Consider the following 26,908-nt stretch of genomic DNA (forward strand, 5'->3'; position numbering starts at 1 on the left):
TCCTCCAGGATCACTTCCTCAGCTCCTTTTGGTCAGTAATGACTAACCCACCACTTCCAATTACATATCACCCCACAAACCTTAGAATGAATGGACAGAACTTTGAGCTTATCTTACATAATTATTTACAAATAGTATTTTACTCCAAAAGTTTTTGTCTCTCATCCCCCTTCAAGACCATGAGTTTCATAAAGAAGAATTCATGTCTTACATAAACGTTTTTTTATCTCACCTACCACAGAACTATTTCATAAAGTCTGTTGAATTTTAAAAATTCCATGGACCTTCATTTGGAAGGGAAAAAATTACAACCTTTTTCATGAAAGAATGTCAGCAAATAGAAGGAAAAATGATAGGGGCCTGACACAAATATTTTATACTCATTCAATAAATCTTTTATTTGTGACACCTTTCAACAAACATATACTTCTGTAGGTACAACTGAAGTTATATTTAATTTCATTTCAACTAATGAATTAAACTTACTTTGACCTATAAAAGGGTGCGAATTTCCTGAGCTACTTGCGCTAATAAAAAGGCAGTTCTTACAAAGCAATAAGTATTTCATCAGACTTTAGTAGTCTTTAAATGGGAAGTAAAAACTTTTTGAGAAAACAGGAATACTAAACATAATGACTGAACCTGAAAGGCAGAATAAATCTGAAGGTCATATCCAAAATAGAAAACAAGTGTTCTTCTCAATAAAGGATGGAGCTCATAAAAGGCAACAGGCTTCAAGGACTTAAACAGTTCAAATATGATATGTGGCCAAAGTTATCAGCTTCAGTTTCCTTGTCTATGAAATGAGTATAGAAATAGCATCAACTTCACAAGGTGGTTGTTCGGAACAAATAAGATAATATAAAGTGGTTCTTAAACCTTATAGTTCTGCATAATAGTGCTAATAATAAATGTTAACTATTATCTTAACTTCTCTAGTCCTCAATTTCCACATTTGTAAAATGAGGGATTAAATGAAAAGCGAGTTGATTAACTGATGACTCTAATTCTGAATCTACACTTCTAAGTAGTTTATTCATGAACATATACATTAAAAGCTCCTTAATATGTAAGCTAAAATAGGCCACATTTGCTACTGCACATGAGGCACTAAAGATGTCTCCAATAGAGAAAAATAAGCAGATTCTATTCCACAAAAATTCTCTTCCTGACATTATTTGAATATAAATCTTTGTAATTAAAAATAAGTGCACAAAGTATATCTTTATACTTTAGATATTATAGAGCTACAGAAGTAAACACTTATCAGAAATGAATCTTGATAATGACAGGAATAATGAGAGTCCTAACACAGAGAAAAAGTTAATTTAAATATGGAAAAGTCCACTAAATGTTTATAAAAAAGAAGAGCAAAAGTACCAAAATTGTAGACAGTACTTTTTAAGAGAATATAATGGTTTAAAATGCTACCTGAAAAAGAGCTTTAAAGATATATCAAACTAATGCAGACAAGATTAGAAGGGAAGCAATAAACTGGGAAAACATTTTTACAGTCAAAGGTTCTGAGAGAGGCCTCATTTCCAAAATATATAGAGAATTGACTCTAATTTATAAGAAATCAAGCCATTCTCCAATTGATAAATGGTCAAAGAATATGAATGGACAATTCTCAGACGAAGAAATTGAAACTATTTCTAGCCATATGAAAAGATGCTCCAAGTCATTATTAATCAGAGAAATGCAAATTAAGACAACTCTGAGATACCACTACACACCTGTCAGATTGGCTAAGATGATAGGAAAAGATAATGCTGAATGTTGGAGGGGATGTGGGAAAACTGGGACACTGACACATTATTGGTGGAATTGTGAACACATCCAGCCATTCTGGAGAGCAGTTTGGAACTATGCTCAAAAAGTTATCAAACTGTACATACTCTTTGATCCAGCAGTGTTTCTACTGGGCTTATATCCCAAAGAGATACTAAAGAAGGGAAAGGGACCTGTATATGCATGAATGTTTGTGGCAGCCCTGTTTGTAGTGGCTAGAAACTGGAAACTAAGTGGATGCCCATCAGCTGGAGAATGGCTGAGTAAATTGTGGCATATGAATGTTATGGAATATTACTGTACTGTAAGAAATGACCAGCAGGAGGATTTCAGAAAGGCCTAGAACTGATGCTGAGTGAAGTGAGCAGGACCAGGAGATCATTATATACTTCAACAACAATTCTATATGATGATCAATTCTGATGGACATGGCCATCTCCAGCAATGAGATGAATAAATCATTTCCAATAAAGCAGGAATGAACTGAACCAGCTGCACCCAGCGGAAGAACTCTGGGAGATGAGCATGAACCACCACATACAATTCCCAATCCCTCTATTTTTGTCTGCCTGCATTTTTTATTTCCTTTACAGGCTAATTGTACACTATTTCAAAATCCAATTCTTTTTGTGCAGCAACAAAACTGTTTGGACATGTGTATACACACACACACACACACACACACACACATATATACACATTGTATTTATTGTATTTAATATACTTCAACATATTTAACATGTATTAGTCAACCTGCCATCACGGGGGTGGGGTGGGAGGAGGGGAAAAGTTGGGACAAAAGGTTTTGCAATTATCAATGCTGAAAAAATACACATGCATATAGCTTGTAAATAAAAAGCTATAATAATAATAATAATATATATATGTGTGTGTATGTATGTGTGTATATATATATCAAGGTTCTTGATATTCAGCAAGAGTTTCTTCTCCCCACCCTACCCCCCACTCTCACTGACCAGCTACTTCAACCATAAGGCAGCTGGGTTTCTGCCAAAATACTGTCTGTCCTTGAATATCAAAATGCTTTATGCTCATTCTTTAATTTGTATAATTGAGAAGGAATTTCAGCTAGTAACAGTAATTTGACATCAATGGTAGATAAAATGCTCATTTACATAAACTAATCCAGATCATAGTATTGCAGAGAATACCACTTCTAAGAGGGGAAAAATAAATAATAATAATAATAATTTAAAAAACCAAGACACACAAATACAAAGCAGAGATACCAAACTGAGTAAAAGATTTAAGGAGAACGATTGATGCAACTCTGAGTCAGCAATGGGACACTACTGTTAAGGGATATGTGGTATGAGATCTCTAAAAACTAAAAATTCTGAAAATTTGAGTTAATCTTTTTATTATTCTTAGCACTGGCAATCATCTTCCTTTGTTCCCCCTCCTTCTCCCCACTCCCACCTTTGAAAGCCATGACTAGAGCTCTTGAAGAGCAGCGTCTGGATCTTGGTCACCTTGGCCTCTTCTGAAATGGGGCTTTTCTCTCAAAAGAATAATACAATAAAAGCAAAAAATACGATAAGGTATTTGACCGGTGTCTGTCACTCTGCCATGTGTAGGTCCTGCCATATCTATGTCTCCATTCCCTCACTTGTAAAACAGAGATTAGATGAATGATCTCTACTATCCTTTTCAATTCTATAGATCCAAATTTCTACCAAAGTACAAAGAAGATCAAAGATGATAAAAGCTTAAGAAAAAAAAAGGGAAAGTTAAAAGTGGAGTTAATTTGTAACCTGCAAATCCTAGGCAAACACTTTTCTTTAGTAAAAAGAAAGAGAACTGACTGAAATCTAGAGAATTCGCTGGAGAATCATAATCTCAAAATGTTTTTAAAAGTCACTAGTCATCTATTAAGCATTAAGCACAGAACAAAAGAAAACCAAAAAAATCACAAAATAAAAATAGTAGCCTAAAGATGAAGTAAATTTAGTACATCCTCGTATTAAAATTTTCTAAAGATCAGGAAAAGATAAATTCAAAAATGGTTTGTTTTTGACATTTATGGGACTGAAGAACTTCAATTAAAAAAAAACATGATTGAAGGACTGAAAATACAGGGAGCTAACATGATGAAGTATCAGGAAGCACAGCCCTACTCCCTGAAACATATGGACACTAGAAAATAGAACAAGTCAGGATAGAATCACAATGAGTCATTTTCCAGCTCAGGGCAGCAAAGAGAGACTTCTCCCCTCTCTGAGGGGGAGGTGCACCAAGGGTACAGAGCATTCTGGCAGAGAGAAAGGCTACATGTTGGAGAATAAAGATTTTTCACACTTATCCAAGAATCAAGTACCCCCTGGTAGCTGTCACTTATTGCCCAATTCCATGTCCCAGATCCTGGGAAGACTGAGGAGGGGACTTATGTCTCCAAGTAGGGTTCCAGGAGAGGGAGCAGTCACAGATCTCAAGCTGTCCTGAGCCAGGAGGAAGTTCAGAAGCCAGCATTACAAGCCCAGAAGCAGATTCCAGATTCTCCAGTCCAGTCTCCAGTTTGATCTGAAGCCTACAAATTGAGGCCTATGGCTCTGTGCCCCTGAACCAGTAGCACTTCCTAGCAGCTCCACAGAGGCCATGTCCAACAATAGACTGTCACAACTCAGACTCAAACCCAGGTCGGGAACTCACAGAACTCAGAGTGGAGGCTCAGACTCTGCCCACAATGAGACCACTCCTGGGGCATTTAAAGCTTGCAGGTCCCCAGCCTGAGCTGTCCCCAATATTCTGAAATAACATGACCCCCAATACCTCAAAGAAAGCTGCAGAAGACAATTCAGACATTGCTTCCAGAAGTAAGAAGAATCTAACCTGAACATAACTCAAACATAAAGCTAATAGTCAGGGGAGAATACTGGAAGAAAAAGCAAACAAAGGATCCCACTATTAAAAGATACTAAACAAAGCTGACTAGAATTCCTAGAGGAATTAAAGCAAGAGCCTTAAAAAAAGAGTTTAGAAAATGTTTTTATAAATGAAATGAGAACAGTCAAAGTAAAAAATGGACCAGAAATGAAAGCTATGGAAGAAACAACTGGAGAAGAAATTAACAATTCAGCACAAAAATCTCACCCAAGCAACATACACCCTAAAAACTAGACTAAATAGAAGAAAGAGACTCCAGGAGACACCAAGATAAACACACACACACACACACACACACACACACACACACACACATACACACACACACACACACACACACACACACACACAAAATAAACAAACAAACATAAAGCAAAAAGCTGGGGGGAAAGGAGGAAGAAAAAATAAGTTGTTTACTTATCTGGAAAATAAGAATCTCTAGAATCACTAGACTACCTGATAGCCATAACCAAAACAGGAAAAAAATTATAAAATTATAAAAGAAAAATGTCTTTTAGAACTAGAGAGCATAAGGGGAGGAGAGGGGGAAATGATGTCACTTATTGAGAGAAAACTGCAATATGAAAACTAAAAATATTGTCAAAATTCAGTTTCCAGGTCAAAGAATGCTACAAGAAACCAGAAAAAAAGAATTCAAATGTCAAGGAACTATAACCAGGATCACACAAGACTTAGCAACCACCACTATAAAATAATAGAACCTAGGATACAACATTCCAAAAGACAAAAGATAATGGCTTAGAACCAAGAATAACTTAGCCAGCAAAGCTGAGTATAAATCCCTAAGGAAACAGATCTTCAATGAAATGTAGGGCTTCCAAAAATTCTGATTAAAAAGACAAAGGTCATGTAGAAATTTGAAATGAAAACATAGGAAATATATAAAAAGAAATGAAAAGGGGAGGGCTAAGGATAAACTGTTGACATTCTAATATGAGGGGATGACATACATGTACCCTCAGAACCTTATCATCCTCATGAACCATAAAGGGAATCTAAAAAGATAGAGGGTCTGGGAGTGGTTCTGTTTTGCTTTAATGATCTTAAAAGATGAATGGAAAAGGAAAAGACAAGGAACATACTGGGAGAGGAAGCAAAAGAAGGATGGGGGGGGGAGTAATTATATCATACAACATGCAAACAAGGAAAAGGAGGCTGAGAAAGCAGTTGACACCGAAAGCATACATCTGAACTTGTCAAAAGACAAAAAATACACACACACATACATAAACACACACTATTGGATACAGAAATATATTTCATTCAACAGGGAAATAAGAGAGAAGGAATCAGAGGGAGAACAGATCAAGGGAAGGATTAGTCCTAAAACAAACAACCAAAAAAACCTCTCTAATCAATTATGTACAAAATATATACAGAGGTTCTTTTTGTAATAGCAAAGAATTGGAAATTGAGGGGTACCCATCAATTGAATAAAGGACGAACAAATAATAGCAATGAATGTGATGAAATATCACTGTGCTATCAGAAACAGTGAAGGAGACAGTTTCAGAAAAAAAACATAATTAGACTTGTATGAATTAACAAAAAAAATAAAGTGAGTGGAGCCAGGAAAACAATTTATAAAATTAACAATAATAATATAAAGATGAATAACTCAGGGACTTTAGAACCCTGATCAACAATGCAATGATTATCCATGATGCCAAAAGATTCATGATGAAACATATTACATACCTACTTCCTGTTAGACAGGAGATGGGCTCAGAGTACTGACAGAAATATTTTTTGATTTGGTGAATGTAGACATTTGTTTTGCTTGATTATATATGTTTATAATAATGAGGTTTTTTTCTTTCTTTCTCATTTGGAGATAGGGGAAGTAGGAAAAAATTCAGGTTTTCTTTTATTTATGAAAGATAAAATTTAATTTTTAAAAAAAGTGATAAAGGAGAAAGTTAACTGTACTACAAATACCCTAAGGAGTAAAAAGCTTCTATAATTCTTAGCATTAACTTATTCAGCAACATACTGCTATGGCAAAGGTGCTTATAAACAAACACAGTTGATTTTTAGAACTTAACAAAAATCAAGAACACTAACAAATAACTCCTATTGTTAAAAATATTGGTATGTGATAGGCAAATCCATAAGCATCATTAAAATTCCTTCTGTTTAACTGGAGACTGACCTCAGATTTTTGGCTTAAAATTTTTGGCTGAAAATACCTTTGTATTGAAATTACCTTTAATAATACCCACGTTCCTACATAAATTAATCATGTGAGCATGCGTTAAAATTACCAACCAGTACCTCTTACTAAGAACTTCTTAATTAACCAAAAATTTATTTTATGAGATAAAAATGATTAAATATTTGGGGAATATTTTAAAAATCAAATTCTCTATCCTACCTAAATTATATAGTCTTATGGCCAGTATGCTGGTCTAAAATCCATTACAATATTTTTAAAGAAATAAACAAGTGCTGTTTTTTATATTTTTTAAGTCACTTAATCTATCCCTTTGTTTACTCTCTTTATCTTTCCTTTCCTTCATACCTTCTCATTTAGTCTTCTTTAGATCTCTTAATCTTTATCTCTTTCTTATTGTGCACTTTCCCATTCTTTCTACTCCAGCATTCATTTCCCCAGCTCGCTTTCTTTCTTCCCTGCCCTTCTTTTACCACCCCTAGTTCACTCCTAGTCTCTCAGGGTTATTATTGTAGTTCCCCCTTTGTTCTCAGAGAGGACCAGTGACATCATCTCTTGAATGAACCACTGAAATCTCCTCCCCACCCATCGGCCCAGTTGTCTCTCTCCATGCCAATCTTTGGTCCACAGGGCTCCCGGTGATAGTCTGACCACTATTCAAACTTCCATGGCTTTCTTGCCTCTGAAGATCAACTAGAAACTCCTTGTCTCCTTTACTTGACTCTTCTAAAGCTGGTCCCTTCTCACTTTCCCACCCTTCTCAAGGAGCACTCTCCTCCACAAGACCAGACCAGGCTTCCTGGCCAGCTTGCCTCTTACATCCAGGCTCTTTCTCAGCTGTTCCACAATGTTAGTCCAGTTCATTATTTGTGCGTGCATGGCAGAGAAAGAGAAAGAGAGAGAAAGAGAGAGAGAGAGAGAGAGAGAGAGAGAGAGAGAGAGAGAGAGAGAGAGAGAGAGAGAGAGAGAGACTGACTCTTTTTTTTAGGGCTTTTAAAATTACAAATGTTATTCTTGCAAATGAATTAACTACTCCCTAGAAATGTATCAGAAGGAAATGGCAACTCCTTCAAACAAAGCTTGGTGTGTGTCTCTTCCCCCAAGGCCAATCCCCTAAGCACTGATGAAACTAATGATCAAAGAAAATTCTTGGTTATTTTTGCTGTTCTCTTTTACTTAGGTCATTGACTGCAATTTCATTATTTTGCACTGTACCCTAACCTGCCTCTCCCTGATTCCATAATTGTGCTAGTGCTCATCTCAGCCCAAATGAAGTAGGTGTGTGTAGCATCCTAAGCTCCCAAGATTTGGTATTTTATGCAATGATCAGTGAGATGAGCCTTCATCCCATTCAGTCAACTGCTGGCTTAGAAGCCCTAGCAACAAGGACACTTAAATGTCTCTACTATGTCAAGGCAAGACTTTTGGAGTATCTTTTTTAAAAGCCCGTGAGCCATCTTGAGGAATGGAAGTTGCCGAAACCTAAGTTATCCAAGCCGCCACTTCAGCTAGCCCTCCGAGAACCTGGGGTGCTTCTCTCCTTCCCCACTCCATCCCTCCATCTACTAGTTGATCTAAGGTCATGCTTCTCTGTGCTGTTTAAATATTGTACCTAGTAGAAAGTTATGATTGGTGCAAGATTCTTGCCACCTGCCATCCAATATTCCACTTAGCCCCCTTCTCCACTAGCTGATTTGAGAAAGCAGACTGCTTCAATAAAGATGGAGAGCCAACTGGACCAAGATGATAAGGATTCATTCAGCAGAGCTCCCATCTCATCTCTACTTTTCTCTAGACTTTTGCTGGTTACAAAGAATATCCTGCAATACATTTCAATGTGATTCATAATTTCTATCTTTTTAGCCTGCTTTTTTATTCCTAGATATAGTAGTTAGTTCAGTTAGAAAGCAATGATTTCTAATTGTAGGAAGGAATAGGAAGAGGAGACTCTGAACAATTCTCTGACTCACTTGGAAAATGGAAGAGGGTCTTCATTTAATCCTATATTTCTTCATCTCTGTGCTTATGAGTCTCTTATTGAATCACAGACACTAAGAGCTGGAAGGGCTTGCTATTTAGTCAATCAGTTAACAGGCATTTATTAAATCTTTATTATGGTAAGTGCCTAAGACTGGTACTGGGCTATCTAATTTAACAATAAATGCTAGACTCTAACACCTTCATTCTACAGAAGGGACATCACTTATCTAACATCACAGAACTACTGGGAGAACTAGAACTAATTCCCAGGCCTCCAAACACATAGGTCTGTAATTTATCTACCACCCCATCCTACTGCTTCTACAAGAGGCCTGGAACTGCTGAGTTAAACTTTCAGGAACCCCTAGACACTGCCAACACTGAACTGCTTTTCAAACACGTACCTTATTATGCAATCAACACACTTCTTGAATATAAAACTATTTCAAAATGAAGACAAATACTTTTTTCACCAAAAAAAAAAAAAATCTTCAGTATTTCAAAAGGTGTCTAATTTCATCAGGAAATGCTTTGCAACACAGTCTTATTCCCCCATTTTCTCACTAGCCAAAAAAAATTGATCATCCCAGGGCCAATCTTTCGATGATAAATCCCTTCAAATTTAATTAAGCTGGTCCTCCAAATGCAGAGCCAGTCCATCACAGGGCCTGTCACCCAAGCCTTTCCAGGTCTGCAGGATGTGAGAACTTGGACTCTCGACATGACTTTGGAAAAGCCAGGATCGCTGCTGTGCTACTGAGGCCAGGGAGAAGGACTTCTGGGGGAAAATCCTGGGCCAGCCAACATTATGTCAAGTTTTGCTCAAGAGGGATTGGCAATGCCAGGCAGAACTTGATTCCAGTGACTGCTGCCAATAACTCAAAGGCCTCTCAGGGCTCCCAAAGCCCCCAAGATGACAAGAAGTTGCTCCATTCTCTTCCAACTCTAAAGTTCTGAGATTCTCTTTATTCCAATCTCTGAAAAGAATCTGAAAAAGCTTTTCAGAGTCCAGGCAGGGATGAGAACTGCCTGGAGCGCTGGACCACTCTATTTCCCAGGGCCAATGGAGACAGAACTGCCCAGGGCGACCCTTCTAACAGCCAAGAAGTAGCTCTGCTCCCTGCCTTGCTATCTGCTCTGCCCATTCATCAGCTTGGAATTGTGCTGCAGGACCAGAGAGCCACCACAGGCCAGGGAGAGAGGACACATGATCAGGTCGACTTAAGCTCTATGAACTCTCATCCTTGCTAAAGGGCAGAAGACAAAGCAAGGTCATTTTGTAAAGCAGCATTAAACACCATGTATCTCTTTAGGGGCATGATTTCCATTCTAGCTTGGCAGCCATCTCTGAAGGCATGCAGCCATGCCCAGAAGCTAGAGAGCCCTCTTCTCTAGCCCATGCAGATTCTCCCTTAGAGCATCATGTTAGGAGCTGATCAACCCTTTCTCCAAGCACCTGAGAACTGTGAAGATGGAAGGCAAGCAGGCCATATGGCCCAGGAGCCCATCTTTCTACTTAGAATGAACTCATACTTTTTGCCCATGATTTCATGGTCATATCTAACTTCTTCCAAAGCCTGTGGCCCAGGACAAATGACTCTGCCAGGACCTAGAGGCAAGAGGTTGTCAGGTGCACAACCAACAACTGCAGATATGCAGAGAGAATGGCATGAAGTTAGGTCACTTTAGCATTATTTATAAACTAGCCAAGAGACCCAGCCAAATGACATCCCCAGGTACCAAGTTGGCAGGTGTGACTGCCCAACAATGTCAATGACCTCTGAAAGATCATAAAGAATGGGAAAGGGGATTATGAGCCTGGAGATGGAAAGGTGACCTCCTTTTCAAAAAAACAAAACCAAAAAATAAAATCCTAAGGCCCAGAAATCTGCCTCTTATTCCTAGTACAATCGCAGAATACATTATTAAAGGAACTATTTGTGAACATGTAAAAAGGGAGAAAGCCACCAAGAGCCAGCAGAACTTCATTAAGAATAGGTCATGCCCCACTAATGCACCATTGGTAGATTTGTGAAGGGATCCAACGTTCTGGTGAGTAATTTGGAACTATATCCAAAGAGCTAAAAAGCAAACAGAAAAACAACCTGCATAATCTTTGATGCAGCAATACCACTATTAGATCTATATCTCAAAGAGGTCAAAAAAAAAAAAAAGGGAAAAGGACCTATTTGTACAAAAAAATGTACAAAAATTCTTTTTGCGGTGGCTAAGAACTAAGAAATCAAAGGGATGCCCATCGATAGGGGAATAGCTAAACAAACCATGGTATATGATTGTGAGGGGATTATGCAATAAAACACGAGAAGCAGGATGATTTCAGAAAAACCTAGAAAAACTTACATGAACTGAAGCACAGTGAAGTGAGCAGAACCAGGAAAATGTTATATACAGTAACAGCAACATTGTTCAATGGAGAATTGTCAATGAGTTAACTGTTCTTAGCAATACAGTGATCCAAAACAACCCCCAAGAACTCAGGAGGAAACATACTATCTACTTTCAGAGAGAGAACGGATATTGTCTGAATACAGACTGAAACATGCTATTTTTTACTTTCTTTCTTTTCATTCTTTTTTGTCGTCGTTCAAGTCTTCCTGCACAAAATGACTAATATGGAAATGTTTTACATAATTGCTCATGTATAACCTGCATCAGATTACTTACTGTCTTGGGGTGGAAGAAGAGAGGAGGAAAGGGGGAAAGAATTCAAAAATCAACCTCTTTCCAATAAAAAAGTTTTTTAATTATTTTAACATGTAATTGAGGGGGAAATAATATTTTAAAAAATCAATCACACCAGATTCGGCTCATTTCTTTCTGACATACTAACTGGTAGATCAGGAGAATGCTGCAAGCACAGATAGCAAAGATCTCTGATGATAACTTTGTGTAGGAAGTCAGAACTGATAGAATGGTTGGCTTCCACACCCAGAGGAGTCATAAATGGGTTAATGTTAACTTGGAAGGTCTCTGGTGGAGGGCTCCAGGAATCTGTCTAGACCTTGTACTTTTCCATATATTTTTCAGTGATCTGGATTAAATAAAGACATAGCTGGCCTGCTTAACAAATCTGCCAATAAGATGGTGGGAAGGATTGATTCAGGCAGGTATGACTACAAAGTCCTCTCCTGGCTGCAGCTACTCCAGCTCCTGCCTTCTCTCCAGGGGCCTCTCCCTCAGAGGAGGGTGCCCAGCCAGCTCATTCCTCCCGCAAATGCTCTCCCAGCTTCACTCCAGCCTCAGAACCAGGTACCTTAGTATCCCCTCCCAGTTCCCCTTTTTTGGCTTCTTTTTATGTGTTGTCTTCCCCATGTTAAAATATAAGGTCCTCAACAGCAAGGCCAGTCTTTCCTGTAAATAAATTGTATTCTCAGCACTTAGCACTTACATGACACCTGGGAAGAGCTCTACAAAGGCTCCATGACTGATTTGTATATTGAAAGGATCTCCAGGGATTAGAATAATAGGCTAAATCTAAGTGAACTTTAATAAAAAAAAAAAAATGTAAAATCCTGAGGCTGGATTCAGTAAACCAACTTCACAAGAACAAGATGAGGAAGGCAAGGCTAAATAAGTATCTACAAAGAGAAGATTTAAGGAGAAGACGATAGATGTCTGAATATCTGAATACCATTATATGGAAAAGAATTGAAATGGGCAGAAATTATGGGGAGGCTTAAAGTGAGAAAAGACTTTTAATCACCACAATCTAGAAGTTGGTCTTCTTTCTCACTAGGGGCTGCAAGTAAAAGCTGGATAACCAATTACTTGTAAAGATAGGATGGACTAAGTGAGCTCCAAGATCCCCCTCGACCTCAGATTCCGTGATTCCGCCTAATATTCAAAGACAGCAAACATGTGGAAAACATGCAGGATGAGCAGGCAAAGTTTTCAGCATAAGAAGGCAGCAAAACATGACATGATAATTACTCTAAGTCTTACAGCAGTGTATAACTCCTTGAATGAACTAGATCGCTGCTTTTAATAATAAACTGAGTGCAATAACACAAGTGCAGGAGTATTCCTTGTCTGCAAAGGGGCTTCTTAAATATAAAAATTCATTCTGTTATCAATTTTCAAACTAATATTATATATTTACTTTTACTGACTAAAATGTCACCTAAATATCACAACAAATGAATTAGACACTTATAGTTTCTCCCTAAGTTTCTATGGAGCTTTCCTGATTTGGGGAGTAGAGGGAATAATTAAATAAAACATTTTCTAGTTTCAAAAATATATATTCTTATGAGATAGCTTGAAAGGGCTCCTTTCCTGGCTCCACTGCAGAAAAGTTTGGGGCTGCTTAATTCCTAAGGAGACGCAAGTGACAGATCTTATCGGGAGGGGACTTAACCTCTGAGGTTCTTCCCAATGCAAGGGGCCTTCATCTCTAAATCCAGGTCTCTGGGGGCTTTTTTTAATGGTCTTGAAGAGAAAAACACAAGAGTTGAATTAATAGCACTATCCAAAAAAGACAGCATGAGGCTGGTAAAGGAAGTTATTATCAATGTACCATTTAACTTTGAAAAATGTGCAGTTTTACCATCTGAATAAAAACTCCATCTTGAATTAGTAAGGCTTTCCCCCCAAAAGTCTGAAAGTTGAACAAAACATTTTTACAAAGAAAAACTACTTAAAAGTTGTTTTTTAAAGCAAACACTAAATTATTTAAAAGCTTCTTCACTTTCCACTACTGCAATTCCGTGATTTCTTGGGGCTATTCCCACGTTTTAAGAGAAGCAGGAACTGCAGCAAGTGGCTACAGAGTCCCAAGACTGCCGCTGATTACAGCTGTGACCTTGCGCAAGTCACAAGGCCTCAGTTTCCTCACTTGTAAACAACAGTAGTAGTACTACACGATCCTAAATCCCCTTGGCCCCAGCAACGGGAGAGCAAGCCGACACCGGGATCCTTGGAACCACACCGGCTGGCTGCCGACAAGGCGCCTAGCCCCGGTCGGGCTGGGAGGACGTGGAGACAAAAAATAGAAACGATTCCCTTCTCCCAGCGCTTACATTGTATCAGGGGCCCCTTAGGAGCACGTGGAAGTAAGTAGCCACTGAACAATTACAGTATCAATTACACAGCGGCAACAGGGGCTGAGGGGGAGGGGAAGAGTCAGCAGAGGCGGTCTCCCAGGGGCACCCCGAAAGGAGGAGGGGATCCTCGGGGTCGAGGGCAGGGGGGTGCACCGCCTTCCAGGGAGAGCCGGGGAGAGAGAGGTGAGAGCTTCCTGCCGGCTAGCGGAGGAGAGCGGAGAGCTCGGGCGCCTCAATGTTCCCAGAAGAGAGAGAAGAGGAAGGCTGCAAGTCTCAGTGCCCACCCAGAGGCAGTGGCTCTGGGGCAGGACCTGGGTTCCAGTACCACCTCAGACACTTAAAGCAAGTCAGTTAACGCGCAGAGCGCCTGTTTCCTCGGTCGGGCACTCTGCGCCTACTGTACGATGAAGGGTCGGGCTGGAGGACCTGGGGTCCTCCCGAGCTCTGGAGCTGCCCGATGCCGAGAAGTTGCAGCAGTTGAACATGGGCACTAGCGGAGAAGGTCTGCACAGCGGGAGTCCCCCATTCTGAGCGCCCCAGGTGGACAGAGCTGTGCAATTAGACCAGAACCGCTGACCAGCACCAGGGGACAGAATGGGCCGCCCGGACAAGTCCTGTACAAAAAAGTGGGGATGGGGGAGCAAGTTCCCTCCATCTCCGGAGCCACCAAGTTAGGAACTGAAGGGCTGCCAATGTGCTCTGGAGCACAGCTTCCCTAACTAGAGCTTGCCCTCCAGGATACACACCAAGTTCCTCCGCCCCTCCCCCCGCCCGGCCCTGGGTCACAGTCCACTCAGCGCTGGCTCAGACCCCTCTGGTCCGGGTTGGACGCGGCAGCCTGGACCTCCGGGGACAGCTCCTGAGAGATCCCGGGGTGACTGAGAGATGAGGAAGAAAGGAAGAGAGAAGAGAAAGAGAGAGCAGCAGAAGGAAAAGAAGGACCGCGATCAGTCCCCATCTCCGGACCAGGAAGGAGCTAGGACTCGGCTCCGTTCCCACCCCACGGATCCCAGCCGAAGTCTGCGCGGGGGCCCAAGACAGCCGCTGGGAAGCGGGGGTCACCGTCAGGGCCGGCTCCGAACTTGGCGCGCCCCGCCCCGCCCGGCCCCGCCCCCAGCCCCGCCCCGTCCGGTCCGCTCACCGAGCAGCAGCGTGGTCCATGTCCGGCCCCGGCCCCCCGCCGGGCGCTGGCCCAGCCGGGCGCGGAGTCCCGCCGACACGCGGGACAGGAGGCTGCGAGGGGGGTGCGCGGGTTCGGGCCGCTGCCCCTTCCTGCCGGGCCGCCGCCCGCCGCTGGGGGGCGCCGCCGAGAACCCGCGGCCCCCGGGCAGCTCCCGCTCGAGCTCGGGCTCGCCGGCGCCCACGGCCCGGCGCGGCTGCGGGGAGGCGCGGGGGGGAGCGGCCGCCGCCGCCGCCTCTCGGTGCTTGCTCCGCGCTTGCACGACCATCTTCTCATAGTCCGCGCCCGGCTCGGACGGACGCCGCCGGGACAGGCGCGGCGAACCTCCCTCGGGTGGCGCCGCGGCCAGCGCGCCCCGTCTCCCTCCGAGCCAGCGGCGGACTGGCCGCCCGCCGGGCTGCGAGCAAGCGAGCTAGCTGGCGGGCGGGCGGACGGACTGACTGACGGACTGACGGAGCGCGGGCGGGATCAGCGGGACCCGCGGGGCGCGAGCCGGCCCGAAGACGCGCCGCGCCGATTGGCCAGCGCCGCGACCGGGGGCGGGGCGGCGCCCAGAGCCACACCCCCAACGGCTCGCGGCTGCCCTGGCGGCGGGGCCTCCGGTTGTCAGGGCGACGGGAGAACGCTGGAGAGGAGGGGCGGTCGGAAGGGGAGGGAAAAGACGCCGGGCGCCCCCCGCGCGGCCCTGAGCGCGAGCGCGCCCACTTCCCGGTCCGCCCCGCCCCGCCGGGCGCGGGCACGCGCACTTCCGGGATCGGAGCGCGGCCCCGCGCCCCCTTCTCCTCTGCCCCACGTGGACGCCGGCAGTGGTCCGCGGGGTCCCCCTCCCGGGGACCGGGTGCAGCGAGACCGAGGTTCCGGCCTGCCCTCCGGACCCCAGCGCTACTGCCCTCCCCGGCCTCCCGCATTTACCAAGTTCACTCCCGTGCCCCCGGGGGAGAGAGTCGGGGCCCCTCGGACTTTGTGGGGAACGCTCTGACGAAGGGCAGCCTGGAGGGGCCCCAGAGACGGCGCCGGGCTCGGAAGCGGAAGATATGTGCCCCGAACGCTCCGGTACCTCGCCGAACCTCGGCTCCTTGCTCCCTCCTCCTGGGCGACTCGGCGTCCATTAGGGGAGGGGGAAGAGGAGGGGTCGCTAGGAGGCGCCGCGGCGCACAGCTGAGGGACCCTGGGCCAGTCACGGACCCGTGGACTTCACTGTTCCTTCGGTGCCGGGAGCTGGACAGGGAAGTGGCTGCCTCCCTCCCCCAGCGTGACTGCCGAGAAAACCGGACCGGCCGAGAGTCCCGCGGACTGCCAGACCAGGGTCCCCGGGGCCGCGCTGCCCGCAGGGAGGGCGGAACGCGCGGATGGTCTGCCTCGGGGATGCAGCCCGACCCGGCCCTCAGGTCTGGGGGTCCGACGTCACCCACGGCGGGGAAATAAGTCGGAATGGCCAAGTGCAAGGAGGCAAGACGGCCAGAGCTTCCAAGGATGTCGGTGGGGCGCACCCAAGACATTTTAGATCGGGGATCCACGAGATCTCGTGGGCTCTCGCCCCTTCACATCCAAACTGAAAATGAGGCCCCCGACGAATCCACCCACCCCACCCCCCGAAACAGCTGGAAACCATTACAGAGGCCCAGGGCGAGAATCATAATGGGCGGGGGGAAGGGGGACGGACAGGGACTGACATACTCCTAGAAAAGTAAATAGCACAAAAGAGGTCCCTCCATTTCCTTTCCTCTGATGCTTGTCCGTACCTGCGTCTTCCCAAGCCGCCGAGTTGCCCGTCACTAAGAATGCTTAACTGCACTGGACACTGCCGACCTCCCTCTCCTGGTTTCTCATCCCCCCAGTTTCTGCTATCCCTCCCCCTTTTTGTTCCCAGCTTTCTTTTCTGATTTGCCATCCTTGTAATTCCCCTTACTATGGGGGTTCCCTAAAGCTCCCAGGGATACAGTTAGCATCTCTGCAGGTAACCCAGCCAGGTGAGTACTCCTGGGTCAGCTGGAATCAGGCGGCACATCCTATGATTCTTTCAAGCTGAACTCTCTTCACCCAAAAACTCACTCTTGCAAACTTGCCTGTGATTTTGGAAGGACCCACGGGCTCATCTTGGTGTTCTCAGCTCCGCTCTCAAACCCCAGCTGGGCCAGCAGCTGCCAAATCTCCCCATTTCTGTCTCCACCAACCCGCAGGCAGATCCCCCTCCTCTCTCGGCCTCCGGCTGTCATTCTGATTCCGACCCTTATCTCTGCCCTCCCAGACTGAAGCAGTAGGCTCCTACCTCATGACACCTCCCCTATCCCGCGCAGTTCCCATTCCATGACTGTTCCAGGAGCACCTCGCTGTCTCTGCGCTTCCCCTTGGCTCCTTGGAACCTCTGTTCTTCAAGACTCAAGTACCACCTTCTTCCCACGCCTTTGGAGGCCCTGCCAGTTGCTGCTGGGCCCCTTCCCCAAACTGGTTGGGATTCATATATTTATTTCCAAATGTGTTTGTATACATCACCACCATTAAAATGTAAGCTCCTTGAGGACTCTCATCCTGGCTTTTGCATCCTCAAAACTCATCAGAATGTAGTACACGTTAAGCACTTAATGTTTTTTGACTGATTATTTTACCTTTATAATGGCTTATAATGTATAAAAGACAATTAAGCTATTCCATCTGTAGCTTCTAAATAATGACCCAACTTCCTTCTCTCCCTCTCTCCCTCCCCTTCTTTATCTTTGTCTCATCTTTCTCTCTCCTTTTTGTCTTTGTTCCTTCATCTCCTCTCAGACTCTTTTTCTCTCTCTTTGTATCTGTGTCTCTGTCAATCTCTCCCTTGGCTATCCCCTCTTCCCCTTTCTTCCCCCCTCAAAAAAAAATGGGCTGCCGGGCTGCTTCTGCAGGTTAGGTGGTTTCTTTTCCTCCCACTGGGTCGATTGAATTTGCTTTTGCTGGTTCCTGTTTCTGGTTCAGGATTTTAAAAATTTCTTCTTTCAGCAGCTACTTGGCCTCCAGAAAGCAACCAAAATAGGAATCCATGATGATTCGAGTTCTTATTTTGCCAACATGTTACTCAAAGAATCTGGACTAGTAGAAATCATCAGGAAGATGGGCAATGCTCAACTAGGCAAAGATCCAACATAAACTTGGTGATGTCCTTCATGGGAGTGCAGGACAGTGAGTGACTGGAGATTGCCTCATTACAGTTATTGTGATTCAGTCTTGTAACTCTCTGATGATTACTCTCATAATAATAATCCCTCAAGATGATTCTCTGGTTTATAGAGACCACGAGAAAGCCTTTCCCCGAAGAAACAGGAATTGATCATATTTGAGATGAGTCAGATGGATTACATTTAGGAATCACCTTAATATGCCCAGCTATGATTGGGCCTGTTAATCTTGTCCAGATTTGGAGAACGATTAAGATCAGTCTCAAGGAGACCAAAGTACCAATAGATATCAAAATATTCAGAGAAGTAATTTTTTTGAACTTTTTTTTGTGGTAACAAAGAATAAGAAACAAAGTGAGTGTCCATTGCTGAACAACCTGGCGTATGAATATAAAGCAGTATCACACAATTAGAAATGACGCATATGAGGAATTCTAGAAACTGGTTAGATTTGTATCAACTGATGCAGAAGCAAGATGAATAAACACAATATCATCACTGACAGAAATGAAAACTTCACCTACAAGGGATCTTGTAAATCATCTATAACTTTCATTTCATTGTACAGATGAGTGTGCTGAGGATCAGAAAAGGGACATTTACCCAAGACTAATGCAAGGAGTAACAGCAAAGCCAAGATGTTCACTCCCTTGCGTCCCCTGACCTACTTCACTGCTACTCCCTCTTAGGGAAATCCTAGGAATCACAGCCCTAGGGATCTAAAAGGAAATTCCCCTCTCTTCTCTTGGAGAAAACTACTTACACCAGCCTGACTTACTCTGAAAGAGCCTATACTGCTTCCTAGTGATCACTGATTTGGGTTGATACTTTTTTTTTAAAGTTGCTTTTTTAATTTAAGAATTATTAACCAGCTTTGTTCTGGCCCAGTTAAATTAACAATATTGACTGGCATATCTCATCAGGTAATGATGGTCACCATGTGGTCACTTTTGCTTTTATTTTCCTCTGTTATATTGTTCAGCAATAAAAGTTTCTCTTTTTTAATAAAAAAAAGTCAGTTATATTGGAAGGAATGATAAGGTGGGTTACTTGTTGGGAAGTGACTCATATCAATAGTTGGAAGAGTATTTTTTTGTATAAAAAGCAACTGAACTAAAAGTAGCAAGTAAAGGAAACCAAGTATTTGAGTTAATGAGCACTATGAATTATCATGCATTTATAATACACCATTTGTTTATCTTGTTAAATGTTAAAAGGTTTGTTCTTTCCCCCATATTAATTTTTTAATAAGTAATGCAGAAGAAAATAAATTTTAAAGACAATGATAGCGAGCAAAGCATACAGTTGCTCCTTAGCAAAGGTTATCACCTTTGTGAATATTTTATTTTCTTGAAACTTCAAATTTATCACCTTTAGGTTTTACAGTGGCCTAGTGTACAAAATTCCCTTGTGTTTCAAAAACTGAAATGTTTTTCTTTATGCTCATAAAAGATTTAAAGAACCTTGTTAGCTTGTTCTAAGTGACTCCCTTTGTCACTATCCTTTCTCACAACCTGCGCATTCCAATTCAATATTTTCTGACATTTAAAAAGATTCTGATGTTTTCACAGTTCTTTTGCATATTAATGTCTTTATATTTGTGAGGTCAGACAGGTGGATATTTCTCAATTCATAGAAAAAGCCACTATTCTAAAAAGATTCTACTTTTTATCAGCAAACTTTTAATTTTCAGTATTCTCTTACATTTTCAATGTAGCAAAATCTCTTTACAAAGAAGGTTGTTTTGAAATATAAGTCTTGGCCAGAGGTTTTAAAAATCCTCAACAGTCGGTATGGGACCATTCCCACTTGTATAATTTTTTTAACATCCATCATCACAAACAATTTTGTGAATATCTGGCCATTGAGAATGTGACTGACGCACACATTGGCAGAACTAGTTCAGTATTTGGGAGATTCTGAAGGAAAATATGCTAGAGGCGAGGAGAGATTGTTACAGAGCTGTTGTGATAACCTTTTTGCTGCATTTCTTCAAACCGGGAGTCTCCCAATGCCATACTGGGAAACGGATTCGCTTCCATTTGAATTGTCTTAGAAGATTCTGAACATCTCCTGGCAGATGAAGGTCCCAGATAATGAGGTCCTTTCTCCATCTAAACTGCCAAGCTTTCAAACGCTGCTGCAGAGAGCACAACTCCGTTGGGCTGGCCACGCCGTTTGAATGCCAAATGTACACTTGCAAAAAGATTATGTTATGGAGAACTCACATGGGCGGTCAGAAAAAGCAATACAAGGACCCTCTTAAGGTCTAAAAAATTTTAGGATTGATTGTACAACAGGAGACACTAACACAGGACTGCCCAGCATGGTGTGCCCTTGTCAGAGAAAGTGCCATGCTCTGTGAGCAAAACAGAATTGAATTAGCTCAGAAGAAACACGAGATGCATAAAAGTTAGGGAGTCCACCCCAAATGTTCAGGAACTATCTGACCTAGGGTAGAGCATTCTGAGCACTTATAAGTCTAAGCAGCCAGTCAGGCCCGATGTTTTGATTATCCTGAAGAACAAAAAACAACCACTAATCAATTTTTTTTTTAAATCAAGGGTTTATTCTTTATCTTGTTACTTACATTTATATAGTGCTTTAAAGTTTGCAAAGAACTTTACATATATACCTCACTTTATCCCCACAACAATCCTGGGCTATTAACCCAATTTTACAGATGAGGGAACTGAGGCAGACACTTTTCTAAAGATCACATAGCTAGCAAGGATCAAGTCTTCCTGACTTCAAATTCAGCATTCAATAAGCTACTGGTTAGCTGCCCTATGTGTTGGGTTTTTTGAGTGGTTATTAAGTCTATAATCTGAAAAGCCTTTTTCCATGTGTCTGCTTTTCTCTGTGACTCCCCACCATCCACATTTTTCCAAAGGACAGAGGCCACAGAATTGTGACGTAACAATCTTCTACTTCCCCAGAGCTTGGAAACCCCCATTTCTCTCAAAACAGTTCAAGTACCATGTTGACTCAGTCCCCTCCCAGACAAATTAAAAAGTGAATTTGCCTTACATCTATCTTATATGTACATGCTATCTCCTGATAGGTGATTTCCTTGAGGACAGGGACTATGGATTTTGTCTTTCATCCCCATCATTCTATATGATGTCTAGTATATAGTAAAAAATTTTTATTGATCTATTGATTAAAATAACATAAAAAAGGAATTAAGAAAAATGCTTATTAGATTCAGCATCCATTCTTCAAAATGGAAGCATTTTCTTTCCATTTTCTAGGTCAGGCGTTCTGGAACAAGGACAGGGCAGGGAACCTAGAAGAGGTTGAGACTGGAACGGTGTGAGGAATGAGTAAAAAATGGAAAGGGAGAAAAGGGCATTTATATGATCTTTTCATCCTCCCTCTTGACAGTGCTGACAATGGTGGGGAAAGTATGTCAAGAGGGGGAGGAAGGAAGACAGAGACAAAGGGAAACAGAAAAAGAAAGACAAGAATTCCTCTTCTCTCCTTATTCCTTCCACCTGTTTAAAATGTTCCTTCCTCCTCTTCCCCTTTTCCATTTAACAGCTGCCATCTTGCCTTAGCACCATCAGAGTGTCTGTCTCTCTCTCTCTCTCTCTCTCTCTCTCTCTCTCTCTCTCTCTCTCTCTCTCTCTCTCTCTCTCTCTCTCTCTCTCTCTCTCTCTCTCTCTCGTAGGGGAACAGTGACTCATCTGGGATATAGAATCCACTCTTCATTGATACAGACTGGCAGCTCAGCTATAAAGTTGTAAGAGTTTCCTAGAGCACTGAGACATAGGTGGCACAAAAAGGATTTCAACTGAGGATTCTTTAGCCTCTAAGACAGGCCTTTTATGTACCATGTATGTATGTCAAGTTTCAATTCTGAATATGAATGAGAAAACGGGTAAAAATAATGTAGGAGTAAACAACTACAAAATCAGAAGGAAAACTGATTTAAATTCTGTCTGACTATTGACCCACCTAGAGAATAAGTCATGGAAAATGGGAGGCAAACATCCATAACTAGGGCAAGGCAACTGGGGCTTTGCCACAGGATACTAAAATTGTGGGTACTTATGCTCCTTCTGCAGTAGAAACAATGCATCTTGGTTCACAGTTAGCAAAAATAATGAGTTAAAATCAGAAGCAACCAAATGACATGCAGCCTCCCTTTTCCTCTTTCATCCCAAGATGATCGCCTCCTCAGCCTGCCCTGGTGATATTCCCAATGACTAGCCTCCAAGTGTCACTGGAAGACCTTGTTCTGAAGAATCAGAGTTGCTTTGTTGGGGGCAAGTTTGCTAAACCACTGATTCTTTTTCTCCAGACCCTTCTAAATAGCCCAGCTAGCCAGTGAGGAGGCTTTGGGGAATGAGACATTGCCAGAAACTTTTTTTTCTTTCTCCTGGAGTACCAGAGCATGAGAAACTTTGCAGGAAAGCAGCCAAGGAAGAGCCTTGGGGAATTTGAAGGAAATGGAAAACAATCTAGGATTAGGAGGCTATGAACTGTACATTTACCCAATACTGCTTAGAGCAGCAAAGGTACGGGCCAGTCAGTCTCAGTCTCTCTCTCTCTCTCTCTGTATGTGTGTGTGTGTGTGTGTGTGTGTGTGTGTGTGTCTGTCTGTCTATCTGTGTCTGTCTGTGTCTGTGTCTGTCTCTCTCTCTCTCTTACAACAATAGTAGCTACTGCTGAAACAGTAACAAAAATACAAGGTCAGACAAATTGTGTGAGCTTCAAAGACAAAATGTTTTGTAAATGAAGGCCAAAGGTATATTTTCTCCTAAGTTTTGGGAAAATGTGTTACCTACAGGACCAGGAAGAAACGCATTGTCCATATCCTGTCCAGTATTGTGTTCTGAGTGGAAATACAATATCCACCCTATATGGAACACCTCATTTTAGGCCACTAATTCTTGTCACTCTTCCTGGATGCCTCTAAGTGGCCCCCAGTGCACTGACCTGTAGCACTGAATTCAGGTCTTCTTCACAGAGAAGTCTCTGATGGACACAGCCTTGATATCCCTAAGGGATTGCAGGCTTAGCTTAGAGGAACAATACAGAGAACTGATTCTCTAAGGGAGGTGGGGAGGCTCATTTCTCCATCCTTGATTAAGGAGTGTAGAGCTTCCTTGGAAGGTTTATAGCAGGCTCAAATCCAAGTTATGAATAAGACAAGTGCAAAATAGAAAGGAAGCAAATAAAAATAGAAAATCAACAACTATTTGGAGATGCTAGCTTGAGAGGGAAAGGAAAAGGCCTACAAGGAGACTCAGTTGTACATGTCAAAGGAGGCCGATTTATCTAGGTGGTAGTTGAACAAATGGTGGAAACTGAATGTGCTGGAACATTACTGTGTAATAAACAGTAGCTTTGGAGTTAGGAAAAGCTGGGTTCCATCCTGGCTGTGTGGCTCCGGACAAGAAACAATGGTGGCTCACACTTCTCATCTCTCCACAGAAAACAATGGAGCATTCATTTCCAGATGGGGCCAGTATGATGGTTGTTTTGCTAGAAGCTGTACTTCAATTTACAAAGACTAGTTCAGGTGAGGAAGAAAGAGAATAATCACTAGAAAGTAGAGGTGGTATTTAAAAACATTTTTAAAAGCAGAACGTTAAGTGACATTGAACTCACTGCTTTTCTGTCTTGCACCATTCCCCTAAATAGGAAGGAAATAGGGCTAGTGCACAATCTTCTGTGATGTTCTATGTTCAGCAATACAGGGAAGCATTTGTTTGGATGGGCAGTAAGAACAGCCCAATCAGAAGGAAAGCAGAAAATTAGGAAGAAAATATTTATGGCCAGTGTCTCTGATAAAAGCCTCATATTTCAAATAAATAGAGAAGACTGAGTCGAATTTATAAAAATATGAGTCATTCCCCAATTGATAAACAGTCAGAGGGTATGAACAGGCAGTTTTTGGAAAAAGAAATCAAAGGTGTGTGTGTGTGTGTGTGTGTGTGTGTGTGTGTGTGTGTGTGTGTGTGTTTGTAGTCACATGAAGTAATGCTTTCAAATTATTGGAGAAGTGCACATTCAAATAATTCTGAGGTACATTTCATACCTATCAGATTGACTAAAATGATAAAAGAGAATTCTGTTGAGTATAGAGAAAAATTGAGACATAAATGCACTGTTGGTGGAATTCTAAACTGACCCAACCATTCTGCGAGCAATTTGGAATTATGCCCAGAAAACTGGGTATACCCTTTGACCCAGCAACACTCTCAGGTCTGTTTCCCAAGGTTATCAGAGAAAAAGGAGAAGAGCCTGCATGTTCTAAAACCCAAAGAGCTAAGTCAAATCAACAAGCTTTCCTTTATTTAGCACCTGCTACGTTCCAGATACTGTGTGAAAGACCCAAAACTAAACCTTCCTTGCAATTTAATGGGGGAACAAGATGCAAGCAACTATGCACAAGTATAGGTTGCTGAGGTTATGTAATCCAACCCTCTCATTTTCCAGATGAGGAAAGTTCTTTCTAATGACTTACCCACCCAAAACAGTATTTAGAAACTGAATCTAAGGCTGGATTCCAGCTCTAGATGCAGCCTTCTTTCTTTTCCTTTCCTTTCTTGATTTTTCTGCAGCCTTCAAAGGGCAGGGCAGATCCCATCTTTTCTTTGGATCAAACACTGAAGCCAGGTTTTGAGCCCAGTCACTTTTGTTCACACTCTGTGTCCCTCTATATCTTTCACTTTGTCTTGCTTTTATTTTGATGTGGGTGTTTTCATACCATTCAATCCAAGGTCCTAAACTGTACTGTAATTTGTGTTTTGCCACCAGCCAGACACTCAGTTCTGAGGTCAGAAGCCCAGTGAACAACAGGGATCAAACAAAAGAAGCCCCTTTGTGTTCTGGAAAGTTCCAGGCCTAAATGTGACTAAGGCCATGGGACTAAGATGGGATACTTGCATTGTCTGCCTCCTGTCACTTTGAGGACAACACAAACAGAAAGTGCTAAATAAGTGCAGATTGTCACTGTAATGGGGAGAAACAGAACATGCAGAAAATGCTGCTGCTGCACTTCCCCAAGGAAGGAGAGGGAAACTCTGCTTTTAGGAGAGTTGTGATAATGTACAAAGGAAGTGACTTGGAGAAACTTTGAAGCATGATGGCACAGAACCGCCTGACTTACCGAGCAATGGACGGCAGCCTCTCTGAAAGGCTCTGTCGTGCAGAAACGAGGGACCCCTTTATCCTCCCTTCAGATTGGACCTCTACTCTTGGTCGGACCCCTGCACTGACAGCATCCAGTGAGAAGTAGAGGCCTTGAATGTCCCTCTAGGGCCAACACGTGGCCTGTGTGAATTCTTTTTAGGGAAAAATGAAGCTGAAGATCAAGATGACAATCCATGTGAACACCCAGGCATTGGGGGATGCAGGAGGTCCAGAGAGCCAAGTCCAAATTGAAGAAACCCTGTAACTGATGACTCTACCCCCAAGTGGAGGGAGTCAGGCTGACCGAAAGAAAGATTGCAACATATACTTGGAGTCATCATCAGGATCTTAGGGAGAGGGTTTGCCAACTCCCCTTCTGAGACCAAGATGGCACTCAGCAGAGTCCTCTGTGTCTGTACTGCTAAGGCTCTTTAAATTAAGTAATCCTTTGTAAAAGCTCACTGATTTGTAAACGGTTGAAGGAAACTGGGGCATTAGTTATTGGGAGCTAACAGCAGAGAGAACGACCCAAAACATGGGCGAGAACCTGTAGCATTAATAAAAGATACTCCTAGAACCCCAAGAGCTAATGCAGCAGACTAGCTCCAAAACAGGGAGTCCAGAAAGGCCTGCTACATATCATCATGCTTTTCTTGTCCCTTCCACAGTATCTGACTGCCAGGTGAATTATGTGCTAATTGATTGGGCAGCTAGGTAGTACCGGGTTTATGGTCAGGGAGACTCAATTTCCAGAGTTCAAATCTGACCTCAGACACTGACCAGATGTGTGACCCCGAACAAGTCACCTCACCTTGTTTGTCTCAGATTCCTCACCTGCAAAACGAGTTGGAGAAGAAAATGTCAAATCACTCCAGTATCTCAAGGAGGGAAGGAAAGGAGGAAGAAAGGAAGGAGGAAAAAAGGAAGGAAAAGGGGGAAGAGGGAGGAAAGGAAAGAGAAAAAGGAGAGAGAAAGGGAAGGAGGAGGAGGGAAGGAAAGAGAACAGGAAAAGAGGGAAGGAAAAAAAATCCAAAGAAAGTCAAAGAGAGTTGGACACAGCTGAAAAATAACTAAAACCAACAACAAAAATTGATTGGGCTGAAGTCTAGCCCTGAAGAAGAGACAGGAGGACATCACAGGAGGAGAGATGAAGGAATCACTGCTACTGCCACACTGGTGTTGTTGAAATGCTTTTTGTTTCCTCTTTTTATACTTTGCTAATAAGAGAAGACTTTGTGAGTGAGAGTGGGTAAATATATTTTGGAAAATGAAAATGAGGCAAAACCAAAAAGTAGCAATAAACATTTTACATGGAAGAAAAAGAAAAATTTACAATTCCTACTTGACAACAGTCCCATCACTTCATTTCTTGAAAGAATGAGGTTATCTATGCAAATCAGCAAATATTTATCACTAATTAACTCAACTCATCAATCATCAAGCACTAAGCACTTAGCATGGATAAGGGATTCTTTAGGATAAGAGGGCACCAGGTAGAGAA

At 42.7% G+C, this 26,908-nt stretch overlaps 1 protein-coding gene across 1 annotated transcript in view; it reads right to left on the reverse strand.

Annotated features, from left to right (window-relative positions):
* DPY19L1 (dpy-19 like C-mannosyltransferase 1) overlaps positions 1-15,474 on the reverse strand; it is a 109,109-nt gene extending 93,635 nt beyond the window's left edge. Inside the window, exon 1 of the mRNA XM_051979435.1 lies at positions 15,074-15,474. Within this exon, the coding sequence (XP_051835395.1) occupies positions 15,074-15,380 (307 nt within the window). The 5' untranslated portion in view covers positions 15,381-15,474. The remainder of the gene's footprint in view (positions 1-15,073) is intronic.
* Positions 15,475-26,908: the final 11,434 nt, after the last annotated feature.

Source organism: Antechinus flavipes, chromosome 1 (genome assembly GCF_016432865.1).
Source record: "Antechinus flavipes isolate AdamAnt ecotype Samford, QLD, Australia chromosome 1, AdamAnt_v2, whole genome shotgun sequence".
Taxonomy (NCBI): domain Eukaryota; kingdom Metazoa; phylum Chordata; class Mammalia; order Dasyuromorphia; family Dasyuridae; genus Antechinus; species Antechinus flavipes.